The sequence below is a fragment of the Stegodyphus dumicola genome, chromosome 10 (genome assembly GCF_044657685.1).
Source record: "Stegodyphus dumicola isolate Sdum_Otavi_A_Nest chromosome 10, ASM4465768v1".
Classification (NCBI taxonomy): Eukaryota; Metazoa; Arthropoda; class Arachnida; order Araneae; family Eresidae; genus Stegodyphus; species Stegodyphus dumicola.
Window position 1 is genome coordinate 102977645 of NC_140777.1, and position 26997 is coordinate 103004641.

General features: G+C 27.8%; 1 protein-coding gene across 2 annotated transcripts in view; it reads left to right on the forward strand.

Moving 5' to 3' along the window:
* Positions 1-26997, forward strand: part of sky (GTPase-activating protein skywalker) — an 80336-nt gene that overhangs the window by 18425 nt on the left and 34914 nt on the right. For both annotated transcript variants that reach the window (XM_085825344.1, XM_035374439.2), the window contains exons 5-9: positions 122-232; positions 2586-2676; positions 15542-15630; positions 23378-23560; positions 24735-24821. In XM_085825344.1, the coding sequence (XP_085681470.1) occupies positions 122-232; positions 2586-2676; positions 15542-15630; positions 23378-23560; positions 24735-24821 (561 nt within the window). The remainder of the gene's footprint in view (positions 1-121; positions 233-2585; positions 2677-15541; positions 15631-23377; positions 23561-24734; positions 24822-26997) is intronic.

The window sequence follows — 26997 nt, forward strand, 5'->3', positions numbered from 1 at the left end:
TAAATACTTTAATTTTCTCTTAACTTATACACACACATATATGTATATTTCATCAAAATTTTAATAATTTTATGATTGTATATATTAGGAGTGGTATATTATATTTGGAACTATTTTCTAGAAAAGTGCTTATTCTCAGCTTGAGAAGGAACTTAAAGAACATGAAGATTTAGAAAGTATGTTCCAAAACTGGCTATCATGGATATTTAAAGACTTGCCATTTCCTTATTTGGTAATTTTCATTATATTTTTTGTATTGTCCAAAAACATTTTGGAGATAATGCTATTAGAATTATTTTACGATCTCTTGTAAACTTTTAAAATATGTATAATACATAATCTGCGTTTTCTTTAAGAGCACTTTTAATATTCATATTATTATTATTTTGGTTTTTTTGTTAAAAAAGAAAATATGTATTGTATGTTTACTGAGATTATCCTGTTGAGTAGCAAACTGAATTGTTACAATATTTAACTGAATGGTTTACTGTGCTGTGTGATTGCACATTAAAATATTAAAATCAACTAACAACTGCTGAAAATTTATTCAACTATTTGAAATGCAGAGTTCATTTATCATCAATGAACGTATCATAGTTTTCACAGATTCCTGGACTAATTCTCTGATATGATATATATATATTTCCATTCAACAGGATATTTCTTATGTGTTTTGTATTGAAAGTATTTTTGTGACTTTCTTTTGAATTTGTAAATGTTCTAGTATGCAAATAAATAAGTGAACTTGAATATTTGCTTATTTAAAAATTTTATTTTATTTTTATGTTATGGTTATAAATTTATTAAAAATTAATCATGAGAAAAAAGGAATTAAATACATTTTTAAAAAGCTGCTTTAATAAGAGATAATATATTTTTAATATAATTATTAAAATATTAAGGGTGAGAAAAGTTTGCCTTTTCTTTGAAAAATATAAAGCTAGAAACATTATTTAGTTAGTAGGGGAAAGAATTAGGTACTCTTCTGTTATCGGGAACGGATTCAGAAATGTATGTATGGGTTCATGTATGCATGTGTATATATACATACCTATATGTGTGTATATGTACATATTTATGCACATATGTATGGGTTCATGTATGCATATATATATACATACCTATATGTGTGTATATGTACATATTTATGCACATACACACTCTTCTGCATCCGGTTGTGATAACAGAAGAGTGCCAAAAATTATAATAATTTTCACAATGAAAGTTTTGAATTGCTCAAAGTATCATTTAACGTGAAAACTTTTCTTCAAACTCAGGTTCTTTTTCAATTTTGCTTTTTTTTTTTTTTTTATTCTGAAATAGTCATGTAGGAGAACATTCTCTCTATATTTTTTGTTGTTCCCATTTTGAAATATCCAGGTATAGCTCGTGCATATTGAATGATCCGCATCTAATTCATGTATCCTGACATTGCTTATGAATTTATTTCTATTGTAAGTTCATAAATCAATGTCAGTGAGTTATTTTTGCAGTGTAAGTAAGAAATTTTGAATTAATTTTACTTTACTGGTCTACCTTACCAGTGAATGAAAGAGAAATCAGAAGTGCCTCAAAAAACTGAATAATAATGTCTTATTATTTTGCTGTAACAAATTATTTAAAAAGTTTAATTCCATCTAAAATAAACTATTTAAATTACTTTTTTAATGAATATTTTTAGTGCAGGATTATTAGCAGAGAAAATATAACTAAAAAAAATCTGAAAGCCTTCAGATTTTACATTATGCCTAAAGGGACTTTTTTTTAATGTTTTGTGTGTTACCTTTATTTATTAAATATCATGTTCTTTGCCTTTAAACCATAAAATTCAATTCAACAGTAATATCACAAAATAATTTTAAAATGGACATATCTTTAGAATTTCCGATATGCAGTCTCACACGCTGAAGATAATTCCCCCCCCCCATACAGTGTTGTCGTTGCTCGGTTTGAAATTGTTGACTTTGTTAATCAAATGTTCGTTAAAGTGTTATGGAATATGAAATCGATAATAAAACAAATTGCAAACTAGGGCTTCCAGATGCACAATGCGGGGGAAGATTACGTTATTCAAAATCTGCTGACTCTAGGTGCCATTGTTCTATCACAATGCGAAAAACATGCATACATTTATGTAGATTCTTTATTATTAAATTTCTTTAAATATACACAAGGTGAGGTGATAATATTTGGTGGCAACAATCTGAAAAGTGATTCGCCATTTATAGTGAATTGATGCAAAATGTCAAAACGAAATTAATAGCCCTTCCGGGCTAGTGTTCTTTGGGTTAATAAATAAATTAATTCATTCTTTAGGTGAATGCTATCCGTGAAGTGTCACCAAATAACTACTTTCAGCAGTCTGATAAAAATTTTTAGCTATGGCATCTGCAAAAATAAACTTCTTAATAAGTGAATAATTGTATTTCTGTATATATCATTTAGATTTACTACTCATTCTCTAATTCTTAAATTCTTAGTGATTGATTTCAAGTACCTTTTCAGTTTTCTGTCTTTTTACTTTTCAGTTTTTTGTCTTTTTTCTTTTCAGTTTTTTGTCTTTAATATCAATGTTATATTTTTAGGTACGAATTATTGATTGCTTTTTAATTGAAAAAAAGAAATGCTTATATCGTTGGGTTCTTGCAATGCTCATTTTATATAGCAAAAACTCAGGTATGTATTAAATTGCATTAATTCTTTCTTTAAAAAGGGAGTTTAAACAAAATTCTGAATATTTTAGTTAGGTTATTTGCTAAGAGTTGGAAAATGCCTTATCAAATTAATATTTGATTGCTACTTTATTTTTGCAAAAGTCAGGTTTCCTTTTCATATGTCACTGAACTTCAGTCATTTTATACAAATGTGTGCATATGCATATAATACATCTTTTATAACTTATAAAAGAACTACCTATATTAAAAATTTTTGAATTAAATGTATAATAAATGTTTCAGTTTGTTATGTAAGAAAATAAAATACAAAATTTAAATATAAATTAAAAAAATAAAAAATAAAATGAGCAGTTAGGAAGCTCATTTATTGCTTTTAAATTCCTCATTTTGTTAATCAAAATCGGATGTCTAAAAAACAGATGTCTTAATCTAAAAGATAAATAAAAAATTTTATGCGTTGCTAGAGACGACGGCATTCTGAGAAAGGCAGTACAAGTACATATTGAAGATAAATCAAAGACTGTATATTCCATGTAGTGGTAGCACTTACCAAAAACTTCATCTCTCCATTTCTGACATAAATTGCTTTCCAAAGCATGATATTGTTTATTTATTTTGCCAAGAAGGGAATTCACTTTATAATTGAAAACAGTACACCTCTTTTGAGGTCTAAAAAAAATCTTTTATTTTAAGTGGTAATAATAGTGACTGGCTTACAAAGAAAAATATTGCATTCTTGAATAAAAATTAATTGATAATATTAACATTATCAAAATTTTTATTTACATTATTTTGAGATTTTACTCCTGTTCTTAATGATTTTGCATGTTTTTTGAGAGAATTTTGTATAGCGATTTCTTTTTCATTAAGAGAGTAAAATATTTTTAACCAATTCCTTGAAACATTGATCCTCATTCAGTGTTTGTATGGTCCTTAAGATTCTTTAATTTTATCCAAAATTAGTGGAATGTCCTTAATTTTAATCATCTGAAATTTCAGTTCGTTTTTACGATTGCCATTTTGAGTGTACATTAGCATTTTGGAGGAATATTTTTGGCGATTCACTGACAAATATAGTTGTTTGAATTTATTCCCCTTTCTAATATAAATGTTGTGGTATAAGAGTTTCTAGGCAAGAAATGAAACATACATATTTCGAAAATTTTCTTTTTTTCTGATGAAGGGAACTTAAACAGTTTTTTCCTTTGAAGATGTGAACTCGTTAAATGGTTCCAAATTTGGCGATTTATCAACATTTTGCCGATTTTAAGATCAATTTGTATATAAAATTTTTAATGTGAAGATCTGTGAATTTTTCGACAATTTTTTTAGAACATTTTAACATTAACGAATTTCATCAAAACAGTGGTAATATACTGAAATTATATTTATGAAATATCTTTAAAATAAAGCATTTTTATTTTTCCTTATCATATTATAAAGTAAATTTACTTTCCATTTTGGTGACTTATTACTAAATTTTGAATCTGAAAAATAAACAAGGTACTAAATGCTGTAAAGCAAAATAGCTATGTAATTATTGTTAAATGTCCTTTTTCTTATTTTTTCATGGCAAGAATTTTTCCTGATATAATTGTCTTGGAATATTCAGGATTTTCAGAATGTGCATCAGTTCTCTCTATAAAATTCATTAAACAAATATTTTTTCGTATGATTTTTTCCCCCTGAATATTTCTGCCTTTTTGCTGTTACAAAATTGGTAGGGGTGATTTTTCTTTTGAATTTTAGACATTGCATCTTGACAGTTTAGAAGGATTTGAAAGCAAGATTTATAGACCTATGATTTTAGAAGATTCCAGAAAAATGTGACAAAAAGAAAAGTGTTTTCATGGTATTAACTTGTAATTGATGTATTTTACAGAAAGTTTGTGATGAATTTTTTACTGGGAGAATTTTTGGAAGCACAATGAAAATGTAATATTTGAATGATTTACTTCTGATCCTAGAAGCCTTTTTCTTAACATGATTATTTTGCCTTTATTTTCTTTTCTTTTCACTAGACACAAGCATGGCAAATATAAAAAATGCTTCTAATCTTGTCACATGGACAGGTATCTATAGAAAAGAATTTTTCTTTTAATAAAGAAATTGAAACCTAACAATTTAAAAGATTCATCTTGTATGTCTCAAAGCATGATAAACAGGGCTGGGGCTGGGCATTTTCCCATCTGATGCAATCTGTAGGTTGTAAATTCTGCTGCCTAGTGTTTTCATAAATTCTACTCCCAGTGGCTGACTTAAATGCTAAACGTTTTGTCATTTCTAGATTTTGTTGCTTGATGAATCCCTAAATTCTAAGAATTCTACCACGTACCCTGTAACTGACCCTGACCATACAACCTTTCATGTTTACTCTCGGAATTCATATTATTGTTGTGTAAGAACGGATTCGTAATCAATTGAATGTACAAATCTGATAAAATGTTAATAAAATTTATTCTTATCAAAAGAAATATAACAGAATATTGGAATTTTCCTCAGATATATCCGAACAAGTGTTCAAAATATCACATAGTAATAATCAGTAATTATAATTCAAACTATTAAAATGCTAAATAGAATGCAAGCGCAGAGAAAGCTAATCCAATCAAAAATAACAACAGCAACTAAGTAAACAATAATTGAGATGAGATGTTCTCTGTCTGGCTTTTATAATAATTTATAATCTCAATGATATAATCTTTGAATAATGTGCTTTAAATCGTTCGTGAGAGATTCTAATAATTTCTGCTTCTCGAGATTTCTGGAAAGCAAAAGTTTAGGATTATGGTTACAGCTAACATAGTAGTCAATTACATTTATTCAGATTAAATATAAATTAATGAGATAAACTTTTATTCAATTTTAAATGCATGTGCTCCTGTATTTTTATTTTTATGGCATGGCTTTCTCTTAAAATTTGTCATGTGCTGCACTGCATGGGGAAATAAAGCAATTTTAATTATAATTAAAATATGTAACTAAATACAAAAATTTGTAACATTACTAAAGAAATAAAATTTGCAGCTTCTTTTATAGATTCTAAATACCTGTAGTTTTTAGAATAAGAGAAATCTTTAATTAAACCCAAAAATTCTAAAAGAGGAAACTTATTGAGAAAAGAAACTGAATACATAAAGAGAAAGAAAATTATTATTCAAAGATTATATTATTGAGATTATAAATTATTATATTAATATAAAGATTGATATTATTTAAAGTTTCATATTTATTCTGAATGTTAATGTTACGAAAGAAATAAAATTAGCATCTTCTTCTATATGTTAAAGTAGTCTAAGTGATATGGTTTTTTAGAATAACAGAAATCTTTAATCAAATCCAAAATGTCTAGAATGAAGACAAAACGTATTGAAGAAAAATTGTTGTTCAAAGATATGTACAATTATTATTATGTAAATTAACCAGTTATTTATAATTTCAGCCTTTGCTATAGTTTCTCCTTTCCATTTTCTTACCAGAATGCAAATCAGTTAAATAGTATTTAAATTGAGGTTTTTGGATTGTAAGACAGAGCATGTTTCTGACCTCCACTTGCATGCTGGATTAGTTCCTGCTAGCTCTGATAATTTGTAATTATTCTTCTTTGCATTATTACTGCCAACATTTGAATTTGTTACAAGGATAGTTACTAAGGCAGCTTAGATTAAAATTAAATTGTATAGTCTTTGACTACTAGTCCACATTTTTAGTTTGAATTTGACTGTCCCTGTTTAGTTACATCACCACGAGTTGTAGTTGATTTCAATAATTTCTTATTGTTAGAAAAGAGGCTTAAAGAAAAGGAAATTGATATAAATTAGCCAAAATATCTTTGAAAGTTTCAAATTAAAAAGACGCATAAAAATTTTATTGCGTGTTGTTGCTTTAATGTGTAGCTTTTAGTGTATAATGTTTACAATTTGTAAATGTTTTTGGATTGTAATTTGAATAGTGCTTTTTACTTCCTTGTACGAAATAAAGGAAGTATTGTAATCACAAAAAATTCCAGGTACCATATTTCAAAGAAAATATCCATTTTGACCGCTATCGAATGCAATTTAACAGTGTTTTTGTGTGACATGTGTATGTATGGACAGAATAATGGACTGTTTTACCCCAAATGAATTATAAATCTGATTTAAAATGCATTCAAAAGAAATTTTTTTCATGGCATCTGTATGTATGCACATTAGTATATATGTATGTATTTTGCATAACTCAAAAACAAGTAGCCTCAGAACATTGAAATTTTGTATATGGAACTTCTATAATATGTAGTTGTGCACCTCCCTTTTCGATTGCAGTCGGTAGCACCAAAAGTATATAAATTTATATATATAAATAAATTCTCACTTTGTTACTCAGTTCAGTGAGTTCAGTTTTTTTTTTATTCTTATATGTTGGTAAATTGTGAATTTTTTGCATTAAAAATAATTGAATTATGTTGTTCTTATCTCGGGCTAAGGTTTTTATGCCTTTAGTTAATCTGCATGCAATAATTATAGACTTATCAACAATTTAAAAGTTGTTTAAGTGCTGCTAAGCCTAATTTTTTTATACTATAGCAGGCATATTTCACATTTGAAACTTAGCAGAATAGTGAATTTAGTCGTTCTGCATCTTCAATGTCTTTTTGCCAAGTGGGACCAAAAGGAAACTTTTAGTTTTATGTACCGAAAATCTGTCTTCTTTCCACTGGCCTAATTTCATTTTTTGCATTAGCCCAAAGAGGCAATGTGCCCAGAAGAGCTATTAATTTCATTTTGTGTCAATTCACATTTGAAATTGGCGAAAATAAAATGATCATGTGATCTCTGGGGATCGTGCTTTTGCAGCAACTGTCTGATATCTGTTTCCCGGCAGGCCTTGTGATAAATGTTTATGCAAACAAATATTTAGAATTCGGAAAGTAACAGATGTTTTTTTCTTACTATTATTAGTTAGTTTATTCTTTATTATTTTTCTTGGATTACCTTATTAATTATATTTGGATTATATTTCAGTCTAACATGGTTATGTATGAGATGTGTTGTTAGTAAAAATAAGAAAAACTTGGACAACATGGTCTTCATGCGAGAATCACGTTTATTCTGTAGTGTGATATAATATTATTTTTTTGTGATATTGCTGTTCAATTGAATTTTATGGTTTAAGTGGAAAGAACATGATGTTTAATAAATAAATAAAACACACAAAACATTAAAAAAAAAAAAAAAAAAAGGCCTCTTTGGGTGTAATATAAAATCTGAAAACTTTTAAATTTTTTTCTTTTTATATTTTTAAATTTTTAATAAATATATTTTGAGGTTTTATTTATTTTTACCTTGTTGTGAGAGGAGAACTGAATTAATTGAATGAGAAATGTATTTGTAATGAAATTCGAGAAAATAAGTTTAAATGAAATGTAGCTAACTTGCTTATAATTTAATATTCCATACAGAAAAGTCATGTGGTATACACATCAGATTTTTTATCAAATATTTTTAAAAAATAAATAAATGCTAATAGTGGCCATGTAAATTTATAATGACTAAAAATATCTAACTACCTAATTTAACTATTGGTAACTAATTGTTTATCCTTAAAAGTTATATCTGCATGTTAAAGCAAGTTATTGTCTTTAATTAATCTTTACTGTGGTCACAAAATACAACATAAAAATGTAAAACTTATTCCTTACAACTATTCAGACTTTTAATAATATAAAACAACTTATCACCTCTAGCTCTTTAGCAGCTTATTGACCTTAAATTATTTTAACTTGGTTACAACTACTCTACACACATGGATATGACACTAACTGCATCAGACAGAGCATATTCAGAACTTGCTAACCATGCCAACATCAAGCGTTCAAGTCTCTTCTGATCAGAAGGTATATCTTTAGGCAAGCAGCAGCGATGGCAACAGCCACTCTTCTCTTACGCATCTTGCTGACTGGGATTTTACTTTTTATTTTAACCTTTGCCATTTGATATAAATCTGCCTATTATTTACTAAACCTTTAAACTGAGCAAGTATGTGATGAAATGAGACATAAAAGAACAAATCAACATAAAGCTAACTGCTAGTAAAATATAAATAAAATGCCACTAATCTTTTTTAAAATGTGTCCAACTATTGTTAAGTTTAAAATGTTTAATGGTGCTTGATAAACTTTACAAAGCTGATTTTATTCTCAAATTTATTTTATAATTATGTTTAATAATATCTATGTATGGATCTATTTTATTCTTAGAATGTATTACAAAAGTAAAGTAGACATAGTTAATATCTTTCCCATCAGCAAGTCCCATTTACTGATGCGTCCTTGAAGGTTCTTAAAAATACTTAATTTTTCATGTGCAGAAATGTGTACAACCCCTGTTATTGGGAAAAGATATTTTTTCCATTTCAGTAATTTGGAAACATTTATTTATGTTTCCCTTTTTTCCATCTTTTATGAAACAAAATGTTGCCAAATAATTCACAGAATTTTGATGCTAAGCATTATTTTAGCATAATTTGTATTGGAACAACTTCTGAACTTACTGTTTTGATGAACTTATAGATTTAGTTGCTTCTTTGAAAGGTTTAAAATGAGTATAAACACTTTTCAGTTAGTGACCATTAATGTATTGAAATTTTCAAAATTTTATTACATTCATTTGCATATAAAGATATATCTGTTTTTAATTCAATTAAACTAATTCACTATGTAACCTGCAAGTAGGTGAGGTTCATTTATGGCACAAGTAGTGCCTTCTGTTAATTTAAAAAGTTCAATAAAAAGGTTACTTATCCCAGCCAAATTCTTTTCATCAGAATTCAGCTGGATCAATAGCTCACTTAACAATTTATATAGAGTCTAAAGAACATTGAGTTAAACTTCTTTACAAGTAGTACTTTACAATAAAGGAGAAGCATTTACATCTTGAATAATAACAATGAACAAAATGCAAATTAAAGATTTTGACCAGAATAGAAATTGTCAATTTAGTGGAGAAGCCCATTCACTGCATGACCCCAAAAATTTCAAGATGCATAATCACTGGTGAAATAAATGATGATCTCTGCTTAGGATTACTAAAAAATTATTATGAAAGATAGTGTTATGTGGAAAAGTGGTAACTGTAGCGTATTACTGTCAGTGATCGTAAAAATTGTGACAGAATTGCACAAAAATGACATCTTTAGGGATGGGGAATTAATTTTGAAAGATGGAATACATGAGAAAGTTGTGATAAGTCTTCTGACCTTATACGAGAGGAAGGTTTGCCTCTCCATAAAATCCTCAAATTCTTTCTCAATCTGGAAAAGCCCCTATAGGGAAATAATTTTCCTCTTTTGAAGAGTAGTTACTTAAGCAATTCAAGAACTGAATAAGTGTTGTAGTACACTTATTCAGTTCTTGAATAAGGAAATGCATATCTTCCAAGACATTGATTGGATCACGACTGTTGTAATATATAAGGGATTGTACAGAAAGAAAATAAGCAGAAACTGTCTGAAATAAAATTACTCTGAGAGAAAATTATTAGGGAGCATTTTTTTTTAAAACACCTTCATATTTGTGTATTTACTTTGTGTTATTCTGATATCTATTATCTGCTTTAAAAGTAGTATGGCCATGATAGTAATTGGGAGAAATGGAATTATTTGCAATTTTATTTGTTACTGTGCCAATAAGTGTGCAGGGACAGTTTGAAATCAATGAAATGATTACATACGTAATGTAATTTGAGGAATTAAATTTGTGATTAGTCAAGTGTCATTGTTTGATTTTTTTAATATCCAGTTATATTTTGAAAATTAAGCTATTGTCTATTGCAAGCACATTTAAAAGCCAAAGAATCGCAAGTAGCTTGATAGCTGCAGTTTGGCCATGCCTGTTGTATAACATGATGCAAAATTTAAGAATAAATGGTATTTTCTCTGGAACAGATTTTGAACAGAACAGAACCTTTGAATTGATTTGTTTTGTATTTTTATTAGCAAACATTCATTGATTTCTAAATTATAATACAGTAAAATTCTGATAATCTGCATATCTTGGGACCAAGGATTAGGTAGATTACATTTTTCAGATTGTAAATTATGCCTTCCCTAGCTTTGTTTACATTTCCCCCTTTCTGTTGTTTACATTAAATTTGAATTATTTGTCCATAAATAACTTACCAAAATACCTTCATATTTTAAGAACTGTTTAATCAAGATTTATTGAATGCTAAACCATTATATTTTAGTATATTTCTATACAAAGAAAATACTGTCAACTACAATTATTAATGTAAAGGGAAGTCAGCACAATAGTAAAACTTAAGAAGGAGAAAAAACATAAAGTTTTTTGAAGAACTAAAGAGTTCATTTTTAAAAAATGCACCAAATTATTTTATATAAAGAAGTGTATATCAACACCTAAATTATTTTTCATAATAATTTGAACTCTTAAATGAAAGAAAAAGTAAACAAATACAGTCAAAAGTCGTTAATTCGGACACCCATAATCCGGAATGATCTATAATCCAGACCTCAAAGCTACAAACTTTCTGTGCCTGCGTCGCGTTGACGCATGCGCAAAATACGTTTACGAATGTGCGTTTAATGTATAACTGACGATATAAGCTAAGCTAAAATTATCTAATTCAGTTAATGTTGCAGATTGCATTGTTCCTTAATCTTGGAATTGGATTCGGCTTATTATTTTTTGCAGACTGTTGGAGCAATTTATAAAAGTAAGCTTGAACTTTCGATTATGTCAAATAGAATTTCTGATATATATTTACTAATATGTAAAGGACCTACAAAGCGAAAGTATGTTTCGAAGTCCATTAAACAAAAAGTGGAATTGCTGCAAAAAATGGATAAAGGCATATCCTTTGTTTATCTTAAACGCTGCGGCGCGCAATGAATTGGAAGTTGATCTGTCAGCACTATCCTTATCTTCAGGGCAGATGTTTTTATTTGATTTGGCTTATAATTCCTTACTAAATGTAGTATTTCATCTTGATGTACTCCGTCTTTGATATAATTTAAATCAAATTCCTCATCATTATAATTCGCTTCCAATAGCGAATAAAGTAACAGAGGTTATTGAAAACGAAAAAATTTCAATTGACAAATTAGTCGGTATTCTCGGCACAGCAATTATAGGACTTGAACAGCGGAACTTTGTAACTGAACAAGAAATTATGTCAGTTTATAGAACTAAAGAGAATGTATTATCACATAAAAAACGAAGCAATTTAAACAACTTACATTGAAAGAAATGTTTAATAAAGTAAACAAATAAATATTAAGCTTTTTTTTTGTAAATTTCAATACCCTTTACATCATAATTGTTCTTTATTTCATAAATTACAATTTCATATTTTTAATTTTATAATTTCTGCATGCCATCTTACCAGATTTAAACTGATGATCTATAATCCGGAAAAATCGATAATCCGGAATCGCTGAAGTCCCGACGAGTCCGGATTAACGACTTTTGACTGTATATTTTTAAAAACTCTACAATATAGTTTTCCCTAAATAGCTTTCCTACTCTAATTTAGCTCTTATGCTGCGTGCATATGTATTTGTTTTTGCTATGTAATTATGCTACTACAGCATACAAAATATGTTAGAATATAAATTTTAAATGCGCTGGGAAAAAATTTATCAGTTCTTTAGTCCCTTATTACTATTTTAATGCAATAAAATTCTCTACAGGTGCTTTATCTGAAACTGTATGACTATTTGTCACCAATGTTATACAACTTTGCTGTTCATTTCATGTAGTGTAAACCAACTAGCTACAAAGTGCATTTAAATTGAAACTAAGCATCTGAAAAGTTTGAATAAGTGTATTTTTCTACATGTTAATTCAAAATTATTTTTAAAAGGAAAGAGTATGAACTTAAAAGTAATCTCTACATATAATAAAACAAAGAGTCTGTCTGTGTTTGTGTCTTTCATTCGCATTGTGCTTAAGCTAATAGACCCACGGCTACAAAATTTGGTACATAGGTACATCTAGACAAATCCAGTGCACCTCGAAGCGATTTTTTCGAAATTTGAATTAGAATTTTTTTTATTTTATGTTTTGTGAAGAAATTGCATCATTTTGAGACATAATGGGCTATAGGAAAGCGAGATTTTACTCTACACACTCCATTTTCACATCGTCATGAAACGTAGGCACTTATCTATTTTACAAACTTAAAATAAATTTTGTGTTTCAATAAATCGATTAAATACGAATTTGTTTAACAAAAGGAGCTTAACACCTTTTCAACAGGATTTTTTTCTAAAAAAGTTTATTTTAAAAAATGTACAGTTTATTTTTCTTTGATTTTTGGACACCTTAAACTTTTATTCTTGCGACTGCTTTTGCAAAAAGAATTTCAAAAAAATCATAATATTTTGTATTTTTAAAAAAAATTTTAAATGAAGCTTCCGAGTACACTTCTCACATCTTTAAAAATATGATTTTGGCAACAATTTTCCTTTCTTATTGTTGATAGATTTTTGATGAAATCCCATCATTTTGAATAGTTTCATTCTTTTAGAAATATGGGTTTGGCAACAATTTTTCATCGTATTTCTTATTTCACTGTTTTTAAGAGATTGGCATTATTGAGTTTCTTTCATGTTCTGTTCGTAAGATATCGAAAAGTTTTCATGATTTTTTTTCCTTCAACAAAAAGTAGGTCAATTTTTTTATTAGGATAATTAATATTTGTATTAAGGGATATAGCTTATTTCATTGTAATTTTTTTCTCTTGAAAATATAAGATAAAATATCATTAATTATACTTTGCTTTTCAGAATTTTTTGTTTTTTGTATTCTTTTATGTTATTTATTGCTCATTTCACTGTTTTTAAGGTATTGCAAAGTTTTGAGTGATTTTTTTAGGAAACAAAGTTCTTAACCTCCTTTATACCATTTGAGTTCTTAAGATTTTGCAAAGGGAAGTTGGTTAATTTATTTATTAGGGTAATTACTATTTTTATTAAGGGATATTGCTTATTTCATTGTAATTTTGTTATACGTAATAATTTTTTTTTATGAAGTTGTTCTGCAGAGTAAAATTCTGCGCAGTTTTTGAATTTAACGTTTGGTGTTCCCTTCAGCAATTTTTCTGGTACATTTAAAAGCCAGACGAAGGCTGGCAGCGAAGCTGCTAGTAATATATATAAAATGAAAAAACACTTGCAAAGATTTATAATCCATATTTGTTAAGAAAGGAAAGTGCTGACACTTGTGAAAAAAATGGGGTGAACTTAAGGGGGGAACACTTCCTTAATCAAAATGTGCTACAAATTAGTGTATTTGTATTAAAAATTAATTTGAAAATTTATATAACAGAAAAATTACTATTCAGAATTTTGTTTGTATGTATTTGAAAGTAACTGTAGATTACTGACATTTGCAGATTAAACAGTCATATATTATCAAAATTCTTCTACACATTTAAATGTATTGCTCATGCATTTCAGCAATTTTCTAAAATGCAAACATTTAAAATAAAAATAGATTTAACCTATTTAATTACACATTCTGTAATAGTCATAAGTTGCCAGTGAATTTTGCTGCACTCATATTTGTTAAATGGTTAAAATTAATAGAATGTTTCAAAGTAAATATGTACAGTTAGAAGTTATGATATTTAAAATTTAAATACATTGTTCTGCTCATAATCTAAAACTAAATGAATCGTAGCTAGTTGTGACTTTTAGGCTGACATTAGCAGTGATGCCAGACTTTAATTATTTGCAAGCAATTATTAATTTAAATATATATGTGGCTAAACATATATCTGTTATTCTGAAAATTAGAATAAAATTGAGCCTCAGTTAATGGAAAATATAATGGGTAAATGCATGCAAATAAAATTCTGTGGTGTTTTAAATCATCAGCAGGCTCCACCTTTTTTTTAAATCTAGTTGGAAATAGATATTGTGTGCTGCTACCTGCTTGCAGCAACATATCCAGTTACCACAGAGTGCTGAAAACAACAGATCTAATCAATTAAAAGACTCAAATTATATAATTTTCTCTAATGTTTTTAAAATCCTAATATGTGCTGTACTCAACAAATATGGATAGTCCCAGTGCGTACCGTAAGACCAGATAAAATGGTGTTATACAATTTGGTAGCAGATTTAGAATTCAGTTTATATATCTCTGAAGGTTTGCTTCCATTTTGCACTATTAGAATGGGTACATTTTGCGTAATTTGGCTGTGTTTGCTTTGAAATTAATTTTTCTGTACTAGAGTAGTGAATATTGGGAAAGAAAGGAAAAGATGAGATTTAATTGATAATTCAAATATTAGCAACTTTTTAGACCTGAATTTTTCCTAGGTATGAAACGATTACTGTTCAAAATTATGAGCTGAGTGTCACTTCAAAATAAAACAAACTGAATATCTGGAATTAAAGATGTCCCTTGAAAGGGAATGACTGGTCTCAGAAGTATAAAATATTATTAGTAATAAAATAGCATCTTCTGAAAGTCATGTATATTCCAGTGAACATGTAGTCTAAAAGGGTTAGTGTTTTTATGGTACTGCAGTATATCATGTAGTTTTATTATATAGTAGCTGATGTTGTTATTCCATATTGAAGTTATAAAATTATATAAAATAACATGTTGTAGTAAGTTAAGTAATACAAATTAGTTTTCTTCATTATGTTTTTCATGAACAAGGTAGACGAGATTACTTTTTCATTTGATAAATTTAATATTCATGTAAGGGAAATTTTGTTAATCAGCTGTAAATTTTGGCATTTTTAAGTGAATATAAGTATATGATGTAGCAAAATTGCATTGTTAAAAATATCTTTCAAAGTAGGAATTTTATAAAGCTTTTTTTTATATGAGAAATTTTTAATAATTTCAGATAAAACTGTTGATGAAAATCTAGGGATTATGCAAAAGCTTCTGGATTTTTTTCAGAATTTAACAGTGCCTGTAGAAAAGATATTTAAAGTAAGAATTAAATATATTTATATTTTTAAAGTTTTACTTAGAAAATCATTTTATCTTAATTAAAGTGTGAGAGATTAAGCAGTGTGATGTATCTACAGATTCACTGCCTCAGTATAAGCATTTTTTGGAAGTTATATCCGAATTTATCTTAAAAAGTGTTGACTAATGATCTTATATTTTTTTGATGCGTTCCTACAGTCATGTCATATGAAATGATATGAAGTATAAAGCTGCAGTATAAATTTCAAAATTTTGCCTTCAGTTGACTATTTAATAAATGTAAAATGTTTCAAATGCTAAAAATATTATTAATGAGGAATAGTAATAGTTTTATTTTTTACTATGGAATGATATTTAGTTTGTTAGTGATGACATTTAAATTATTATTGATTATTGTTTATTAGTGATGACATCATTGGAATAATATATAGTTTATTAACCCTTTGATGGTTATGAACGAGTTCAGCTCGCAATCGAATCGTGCTTCATAATGCGTGCAAACGAGTTCCGCTCGGGAGCAAGATTTTGACCAAAATGGTTAGTAACGAGCACTACTCGCGTAGTGAAATTTTTCCCCAATGCGCGCTGACGAGCTGACTTCGTTCGCCATTATTATTCTGCACTGATTGTGTTTCAAACGAATGCTACTCGCGAAATTTAGTTAGTTTTACTGTCTACAGATGGCAGTACGAGTTCCATGAATTTCTTTGCATAATGAAGGTGGATTTTTTTTTTTACCTTGTTCATTTTATACGTATTTTGGCGCAGTTTTTAGGGTGTTTGTACAGTAAAATGGCTCAAAAGCGAAAGTTAGATAGTTATGATTGTGATACAGAAAGCTTATCAAGTTTTGAATCTGATGAAGACTTTGTTCACAGTATTTCAAGCTCAGAAGACGATTCAAGCGATGAGGAAGATTTTTCGAGTGTTCGACAGTGGTGTATAATTGATTCAAGTTCTCACGCTCCTAGCCGATTTAGTTTTACTGGTGATGTAGGCATGAAAGCTTGCGTGACAAATATTTCTGATCCACTAGAGTATTTTGAGCTGTTTTTTACTGATGAGATTATAAATCATATTGTTACGGAAACCAAAATTTTTGCATAATGCCCCATTATGTGCAATTCCATGTTTTAAAGTATATCACATACAAAAAGATTTTTAGGTAATTACTGTATTTATACTGTGCTTCATAAAGTTTTACATTAGTTGTATTTATTTAGTCCTTTCAATTTAATATTTGTCTTATATTTATAATTAACTATTATTATTTATATAATTGGTTATAATCATTTATAATTTATTGTTTAATAATTATTTTAAAGTACGTAACTGTTATTTATGTACTACAAATACTTTTACTACAAATAGAAATTTTTAAAACTCGTGAGGTGAGCTATCTACGGCATCGCCAGAGAAAGGTGACATTTTCGGAAGAACGGCGGGGGAAAACAGCTGCCACTTTCGACTACTGTTTACTCCTAATGCTGCGCGAAGTAAACGGAAACTGCTCATTTCCATAACCGTCAAAGGGTTAATGATGACATCGTCATTAAAATATTTTTTGAATATATATTTCTTTTTTCAAAGAGGATAATGTCTTTGGAAAAGGTGTATTAATATAGAACAGTAGTAATGATGATTATTTTTATGGCAGTTAGCAAGTTTTTCAAGAGCTTTAATGTTTATAGATGCCACATAGATATTTCTAATAAACAAATAAAAATCTGTTATTATTTTTTGTTCACATTTTTTATAACAATGTTCTTGTTTTGTAAGTAAGTTTGTCAAAAAAATTTTTTAAGCATATTATTATAGTTTTTTTCATTGTTCATTGAAAAACCTAACCTATGAGACACATTACTTATTTACAGAAAAATTTTGACACTATGCTGTATTATAATAAAAAAGATCAGCCTTCATTAATTTTAACGCATATTTGTTTAACATTTGAATTTTGCTGTCCTTTCTTTTAATTAGACTGTGAAGCATTATCTATGTACATAAGTAATTCTTTTACAGTCTTTAAGATATTCGCAAGTGAAGTTATAAAGGCATACTCTTTTGTTCTTTTCTCTAAAACTGTAATTTAATAGTCATTACAGTTTTAAAATGTTACCTTATTTACCTCACAGAATTTAAATCTGTTTAATGATTGTATCCTATAATACAATGGTCTGAAATTCAAAGTGCCCGCGAGCCTTATGCGTGTTAGAAAACAGTTGACAGGCCAATAAAATAAAATAAAATAAAATAAATAAATAAAATAAAAAAAATAAACAAAATTAACATTTTTTATTAACAAAATTAAAAAATATTTTAAATAAATCTTAAATTTTGCTTGCTAAGTGTGTTTCAAAACATAAGGAAACAGTATACAAAGGAAAAAAAAATCAAACTTATAATATTTATTTTGTATCCAAAATCTAAAGTTTGGTACTTGCAAGACATTTTTGGTGGTTACACTTTGTAATACAAATATACTGACCTCTAACTATTAAATTTTCAGACTGACATTTATTTAAAATATTTCTAATGTGATCAATTAATCATTAAATAATTTAATTTAAATTGAAAGAAATTATGAAAAACTTTTGTTATTTCATGTTATAGCTTGACACTTGATGTCATTTTGACACTGTGATAAAGTTTGTAGCTTTAGAGAGAAATTACTAGAAATTACGTTCATCACAAATTGTAGATACTCACTAATGAATAAAGTTTGTAGCTTTAGAGAGAAATTACTAGATATTGTCTTATCACGAGCTGTAGATACTCATCACTCAGTTGGAGTTTTTCTTATTAATTTTGAACTGTGGGAAAAAAAGCTATTCACATATAACTGTATTCCTTCAAAGCGATTATTCTTAGTGCAAAAATTCATAACTGATTTAAATTTGGCAAGTATGAATAAAAGTTAGTAACATCTGTTCCTTCAAATCTTTCATACAGATTTATATCACGTTGTAAATTAGTTTGTAAATCAGGTTGTAAATTTCAGGTGCATTATTGTTATTTTCTAAGGATAATGAAAATGTTGTACATACAGATAAACTTGGTAAATAATTAAAATCTTGAAATCTTTGTAACAATGTATTTGCAACAAATTCATAAATGAAATGTCTTCACAGCTGCACAAAATTGCTTCGGGAGGGATAGCAGTTTGAGACCACTGCTATAATAAATCCTTCTTAACTCTCTCAAAATTGCAAATCTTAACACATAGTTTGCTTATAACGATCATTAACATCTAGTTTTTTAAAAATTCAAGTACTTTCAGAATCAGCAATTATATTAAGAGTTTTCTTAATTTTCAGTATTCAGTTTAAGGCTGTGCTTAATAATTGTCAAACCATGTTACTTCTCGTAAAAAGTGTATGTACTATGATTATATTGTTATCACTCTGCATTATCATCTATTGCATTTTGAGATCAAATATCTTCAAAATGATGACTCAAGTTATAAAGAATTATTGAGTTCTGCAGAGTGTCCTCTTATAGTGTGAGTGGTACATGTCCAGCTATAGTCCAGCTGTTCTTTAAAATGGGCCATTCCTAGCCTATTTTAACTTGTGTCTATCACCATGCAGTATTTATTTTCTCCACATCATTTGAGACTCTGGCTCAAGTCAACCTTCATGATGTGAAGGTTGGTTTGCTTTTCATGATGTGAAGTGTGCTAAACAGAAATGGTGTGAGGGGGTAGGGAATGAAACAACTTGACTTTTTCTGTACAGCTGTTGTTCCCATGGTTATGAGTCAAATTGAATGATGTAAAATAACATTGCAGTTCCTTATTTAAAATAACAGACTGTAGTTGTTGGAAGATCAGTGCTTCAATTCCTGATAAAAGCATAGTAGATTTTTCATATTTCCTGATTTTGAAAAAAAAATTACTGTCTGTTCTAGTTGTGCCTGATATAATTAATGATATACTAAAATATAATGAACGAAAATTAATTACCACTTGGATATGGTCGACTAAGTCGTACATCTCTCCTCAATCATTCTTTTTAAGTGTTGAAGAATATAAAAAATTATTGCATTATCCCATGTGTACTCTAGTTATAAATTTCATAACACATTCAGATAATAGTAAGATCAGCAGACTGAATTCCTCTGAGGGCATAGCTGATTTTCATATGTCTTAGCTTTGAAGAAAACCCATATCTTCTACAAGAGACTATCAAGACTATTTTTTACAAAGTACCTATAAAAATAGTCTTGATTAAAAAAATTTAATTTAATCAAAGCTATGTATACTATGTATCTCTACATATAATAAAACAAAGAGTCTGTGTGTGTCTTTCGTTCGCGCTGTGCGTAAGCTAATAGACCCACAGCTACGAAATTTGGTACATAGGTGCATCTAGACAAGAGCCAGTGCACCTTGAAGCGATTTTTTTCGAAATTTGAATTTGAATTTTTTTTTTATTTTATGTTTTGTGACAAAATCGCATCATTTTGAGACATAATGGGCTATAGGAAAGCGAGATTTTACTCTAGGCACTCCATTTTCACATCGTCATGAAACGTAGGCACTTAGCTATTTTACGAACTTAAAATAAATTTCGTGTTTCAATAAATCGATTAAATACGAATTTATTTAACAAAGTGAGCTTAACACCTTTTCAGTGGGATTTTTTTCTAAAAAAGTTTATATTTAAAAATGTACGGTTTATTTTTCTTTGATTTTTGGACACGTTAAATTTTCATCCTTGGGACTGCTTTTACAAAAAGAATTTTGAAAAAATGATAATATTTTGTATTTTAAAAAAAAAATTTAAATGAAGCTTCCGAGTACACTTTTCACATCTCACATCTTTAAAAATGTGATTTTGGCAACAATTTTTCTTATTGTTGTTGATATATTTTTGATGAAATCGCATTATTTTGAATAGTTTCATTCTTTTAGAAATATGGGTTTGGCAACAATTTTTCATCGTATTTATGTCACTGTTTTTAAGAGATTGGCATATTTCATTTTATTATTATTTCATTTCATTATTATTTTTTATTGTCATTTTTTTTTGGTAGACGGTTGCATGGATTTTGCCGATTTTTCGTTTGGCAAGTAATACGACTTATGGTAAACCCATTGCTGGATAAGTTATTTATGGTAACCAATACTTTGTTGTCATTTTATTTTAAAAATAATGCGTTTTATTATGCATAAATTTAGTGTTTTAAATATTATTTATGGCTTCTAAATATTAAAAATCAATTTAATTTTGCATTTTTATTTGAAATAAAAATTTTGTTGTTTATAATATTTTCTATAATTTTATGTTGTGGATGATGTAATCAATGACGTCACCTTACTTAAAAAGTAATTGGTTTTATTAATATCTATAAATTTAATCTAATGTTTTAAACATTATTTATGACTGTTAAGTATTAAAATACAATTTAATTTTGCTTTTATTTTTAAAATGATTTTATTATGAATGATTATTTAAATAATTTAAATTCTATGCGTGATGTAATCAGCTCCTTGATTGGTTACTGAATATTTGTGCATTACCGCGCCATTTAAAAATTTTATTATTCATCTCTTCGAATTCATCAGATTTCAAATGGATATGCCCGTTTTGAAGATGAATGTTGTTATTGGTAATTACCAAGAATTAGTGGTATCGGAATAAAAAAATTGACCTTTGATACCTTATTTTGGCCAACCTGGCTTTTCTAATCAAATATTTATTTATAAATTGTTAATAGCATCAGAGGAAATTTATTTTAAATTTTTGGAGAAAACCTCGCTAATTGCTTCTTCAATGAAGTGCGAGAGATGGGGATCACAGATGAAGATCGTTAGAAGACCCCCTCTTTTTTTTTATTTGTTTTTGTGGTATTTATCAATATATGACAGGTAAAATACTTTAAAAAATGTAATTACATAATTTTCTTTCACTTTATAATTGTATAATTCAACTTTTATTAAAAAATTAATGCAATGTTTTCAAAAATTCCTGAGATATTTATTGCCACATATGTTTTAATGTTAAATAATTAATTCTTGTAAAACTTATTTTAAAGTATTTAAGTAATATTTTAATTCTTTTAAACGTTAGTATGATGTTTTTAATTCAATATTCAATTTAAGTAATATTTTAATCCAATTAAATGTTGGCGCAATGTTTTTATAGCAGTGTTTTTATTCTATTATATGAAAGTAATAATTTAACCTTACTTTAGCATTTTATACTCTTAGTAAATGTATTTATTTACATTTGCCAGCCATCTTAAAAAACAACGTTTTCAACAAAAAATTAATCCATTATTTTTAACGATATTTATTTTTTTAAAGTTTCAAATACTTTACTATATGCATAAAATACGTAAAAACAGCATTTTTCAAGATGGCTGATGACTGTAAAAACCGCGCCAACAATTGCAGCAATGTAAATCGCCAAAAATCCGTGCAACCATCTACCAAAGTAGCACCTAATTTTTTTCTCTTGAAAATATAAGATAAAATATCATTAATTATACTTTGCTTTTCAGAATTTTTTGTTTGTGTTATTTATTGCTCATTTCACTGTTTTTAAGATATTGAAAAGTTTTGAGTGATTTTTTTTAGGAAACAAAGTTCTTAACCTCCTTTATACCATTTGATTTCTTAAGATTTTGCAAAGGGAAGTTGGTTAATTTATTTATTAGGATAATTAATATTTGTATTAAGGGATATTGCTTATTTCATTGTAATTTTGTTATACATAATAACTTTTTTTTATGAAGTTCTTCTGCAAAGTAAAATTCTACGCAGTTTTTAAATTTAACGTTTGGTGTTCCCTTTATCCATTTTCCCAATACATTTAAAAGCCAGACGAAGGCTGGCAGCGAAGCTGCTAGTCAGAAATAATAAATATCAATATCAGATAGCTCAATTATTTTTTAATGTATTGCAGAGGTCCTGAACCAGATGAGAATTCCACCCTGGGAGAATTTCATAGTTTCAGGGGGGGGGTTAGTTTATGAATAATAAAAACTACTTTTATTCAAATTTAGGTATTTACCAACATTTTCTACACTTTTGGTTGTTAATTTATAAAACACATTAAAAATAATCTAAATCTAAATAAATGTATATATGTATTTTTCAAGTTTGGAAAGGAGAGGGAGGGAATGACCTTTTAGCATTAGTGTGAGGGATGCATAGGGAAAAAAGGTTGAGAACCACTGATGTATTGAATGGTAAAACAGTTCAAGTATTTGTTAATATCAACAATCCAATGTTTCAGCCATAGAATCCAAAATTTTTTTGCATAATCTGCTCTTTTGTCATTTTTTGCCAATTTTTAGTTACCAATTTTAGTTACCAAGACAAGCTTTTGCTAATTTTATTATAGTTTTGTATTTATAAAATGTGTTATTTAGCTTTTCATTTTATTCAGAATATATAACGCTTAATAAACATTTTCTAGTTACCAAAATGCATTTGCGGGGTGAAAAGGTTAGCTTTCCATCATGGTGGCTTTGGATAATAGTGCAATCTCTAACCTACTGAATAAGTATAAATCATTGATAGAATCATACAATTTCACATTAAAAAAAAAAAAAAAAAAAAAAAAAAGATAAATCTAGTTTGTGCTCATTGTAATTTTCATTTTAGCATTTAAAAATTTACTGAAAAAATTTTAATTTTATTTCACTTGTGGGGAATGTTTGACTGCATTATTTCTAAAACTTATACAGAGTTTCCTTTTAAAAAGTATTTTTATTTAATTCTTTCCACCCCCCTCAGATTGCCTATGGAATACGAGGTTTCAGTGAAAAAATTATAAATCAGCATCTCCTTAAAGTTCAGATGATATTGAAAAGCCAGTCAAATCTCAATGAACGCTCACATTCTCTTGATCACTTATCAGCATCAGATCCTGTATACCATGTTGAAGTAAATTCAGCTGCTCAGCCAGTGGTAAAAGAGGTAAGGAAGTTTGTGCTACTTATGAATGTTTGCTATATCATATGCATGCATTTTTAGCTATAATGTTCTAACACTATAAAAAGAAAGACTTATGTACTTGTGTATAGTAACATAATTACACTGTTATTGTGATGGAAAAATTACGTTTAACATACAAAACACTTCGCGCTTCCATCATATGGTTAGAACAGAGTATGGAATACAGTAAAAGGTTTACAAGATTTACCTAATCTCTAAAGCCTACAATTGTGAAATTATTCAAAGAATAAAGGGAAGTAAAAAATGCTTCATAAAAACGCTGACGATTTAAACTAAACTCTGTAATTTGATTAGTGGAAATCCATTATGCAATAAAAAAATATAAAAAAAATAAATTGTTTATAGAAATGTTTATTTGCCGCAGCTATCAAATTTATGAACATGGCATGTGCATGCGTGAGAATAACTTGAAAAAAGAATTATATTAGGAGATTTGTTTTTAATACTACACAATAAAAAGTTTTAGTTCTGAATCTTACTATTTGTGCCCTTTATTTGTTATGCACAGAGTTTTTATTTTCTTGTAGGTATATAATAATGATAATTCAGAGGTTCAAGTCTGGATGTGACATTCAACGTGTAAACTTGTAGGCATGTCATAACTATTTAGCTTAAAATTTTTTCAGATATTAAATTTTAATCTGAAGTCCAAGATCATTCCTTTTTAGTCTTTAATTTATATATTTTAATTAAATTTAAAAAAAAAAAAAACTTTTTGAAGCATCACTTATAAACTTTTTAAGATGTTAGATTGTAATATGAAGTTTTCAAATGGCAGTTTTTAAAAATTTTATATATAAATATATTATGTTTTTATATATATTATAAATATTTAAATAAGCTTAAATATAAGAATATCAAAGAATACAATTTCTGTTTTGTTTCTGATTCTTGCTTTCCATTATAATTATTACAGGATTTTATTTTGATTTTAGAAAAGTATAGTATATGTAAAAAATTCATTTCTCTTTATCTTTTACTGAAAAATAATTTATTATGTATTTAAGTTGATGCCTTTATTTTTGTTCTATTTTTCATATGATTTTTTTGCAGCAGTTCAACTTTTTGATACTCACTTTATGTTAATTGCATACTTCTCTGAATTAATTTTATGATATTTTCTCTGTTAATGTAGTTAAGAATGGAAGCTACATCAAGAACAAGATCTGTAGGTGTTGTGGCACTGGGTAACTTCAAATCTGATATTATCTCTGCTGAACAGGTTATTATTATTTTAATTAAAATTTTATAACCCTAAGATTTTATGCAATCTGTTTATATGATGTATTACTTTTTTTTTTTTTTGAAGTAGCATATTAATGGAATATAGCAATTAAATTTGCAAATATGTGATCACATCTGCACAATTTTATTTTATAAAGTCGAATAAAAAAACATTTTCATATAAAATATCGTAATGTTTTATGTTATTTAATTCAGTTGATATGGACTAATTTACCTTAACATGTATGTATCATATGACATTGTTGCAATAAGTTCTTAAAAGAATTGGAAATATAAAGTAATTCAAAAGAAAATTTTTTTCATGCACCTTTGCATAAAATAAAAAATTGCAAGTATATAAGGTATTGTTAAGGTCCTACACAAAATAAAATACAATAAAATTCACCTAACACGTTAAGAAGTCACATGCTTAGGATAATTCAAGCAGTTCTTTTGTAGTCTTAATATTTATGATCATAATTACAGTAAATTTCAGTATCGTAATCCATTTATCTTAAATTCATTGCTTACTAAAGCTTTTGCAGAGTCCAGGATATTTCAACAAATAATTAACTGTAAATATTTATAATTTCAAATTTTACTATAGTTTCCTCAAAGGCTCAGGAATGCTTTTGCCATTTTTTAACATGAATAAAAAATCTGACATGGACACCACATGACTTCCTTGTGCAGTCTATTAAATTATACATAGTCTTTTGCTGCACTTCATTTAAACTTACTTCCACGAATTATTCCAACTTAATTAACCAATTCTTTGAGGTAAGTTGAATATGACATGATAAATTGCAAATTTTGAAATTATAGTGTGTTCAGTAAGTATTGCCATTTATTTGTATTGTATGGGAGTTAAACTTCTTATAATTTTTTTTTCATAATGAATATAGAGCTTTCCCAAGTATAAATATGGCTATTGGGAGATCACATTAAAAGTTAGATTTAATTTTTTGTCCTGGTTAAGGACTTTTATGCCAGGTATGGGGGGTAGGTGTATATATATATGTATGTGTGTATGTTTTTAAATTTTAAAAAATTATGTATATATGTGTAAAGTATAAAAAATACAATGGCTTTGCTCTATGCGAACAGGCAACCTTTAGTTAACTCTCTGCAATTTTAGGATCTTCCCCTAGACCAGTACTTTTGAGAACATTCTGGCATGTTATATAACCACTACTATAAATACAGAGTACGTGCCATTTTCATCAGATTGCTTTCTTCTAATGCTGCTCTTCCCATCTGTCTTCCATTTGTTAGAGCAGTTATGACATAGAAAGTCTAAATTAAATCTTACTTAGTTTAAATCACTATCGTATATGTAATTTGGAGAATTGAATAAAGATGTGGAATCTAAAAAGTTAAAGACTTCTTTGTTGTCATTTCGCAGCCTTTCACTCAGCCACAACAATGCCTGGACTATGATGTAGTTATATTGTCAAGTTTTGTTATTCCGGTGCCCACCAGCGAAAATATTACATATATGTATATGTTTATTGTTTTATGTTTGGTACTGCTGATTGCAATAAAAAAAAGAGGTGCACAATTAAATTTATACAAAATTTCAAAATTCTATGGCTAATCATTTTTGAGTTATCCAAGATACATATATGTGTCTGTATGCACATCACAAAAAAATCCTTTTAATCCATTTTACAATCCATTAAAAGAAAGTCCTTTATTCTGTCTGTACATACAGATATCATACAAAAGAATGGATTTGAGAATGGTGAAAATGGATATTTCCATTGAAGTATGATACCCAAAATTTGTAGACTGCAATACTTTATACAAAGAAGTAAAAATGGTGAATGGACTTTTCAATGGACACCAACATGAAACAACAACTTAGATTTCTCTCTTCGTAAATTTGATCATGAATTTTGCATTGGGTAAGAAGCTATCGATGAAGAGCCAACAGAGTATTTTAAAGCTAATTTAGTGTCTCTGCTCATTTTGTCATCATTAAAAATAACATCAATTCTGTATTGTTTTTGTATATGTAGCTGTTAGTAATATTTTCAATAATAGTCAAGTTGTTATTTTGCTGTGTCTTTATTGTGCCTCTAGAATACTATTTTTTTAAATATACTGCCCTCCCCCCCAGAAAAAACAAATTGATTATCTGTTATTGTTAACTGAACAGCATATATTTTCAG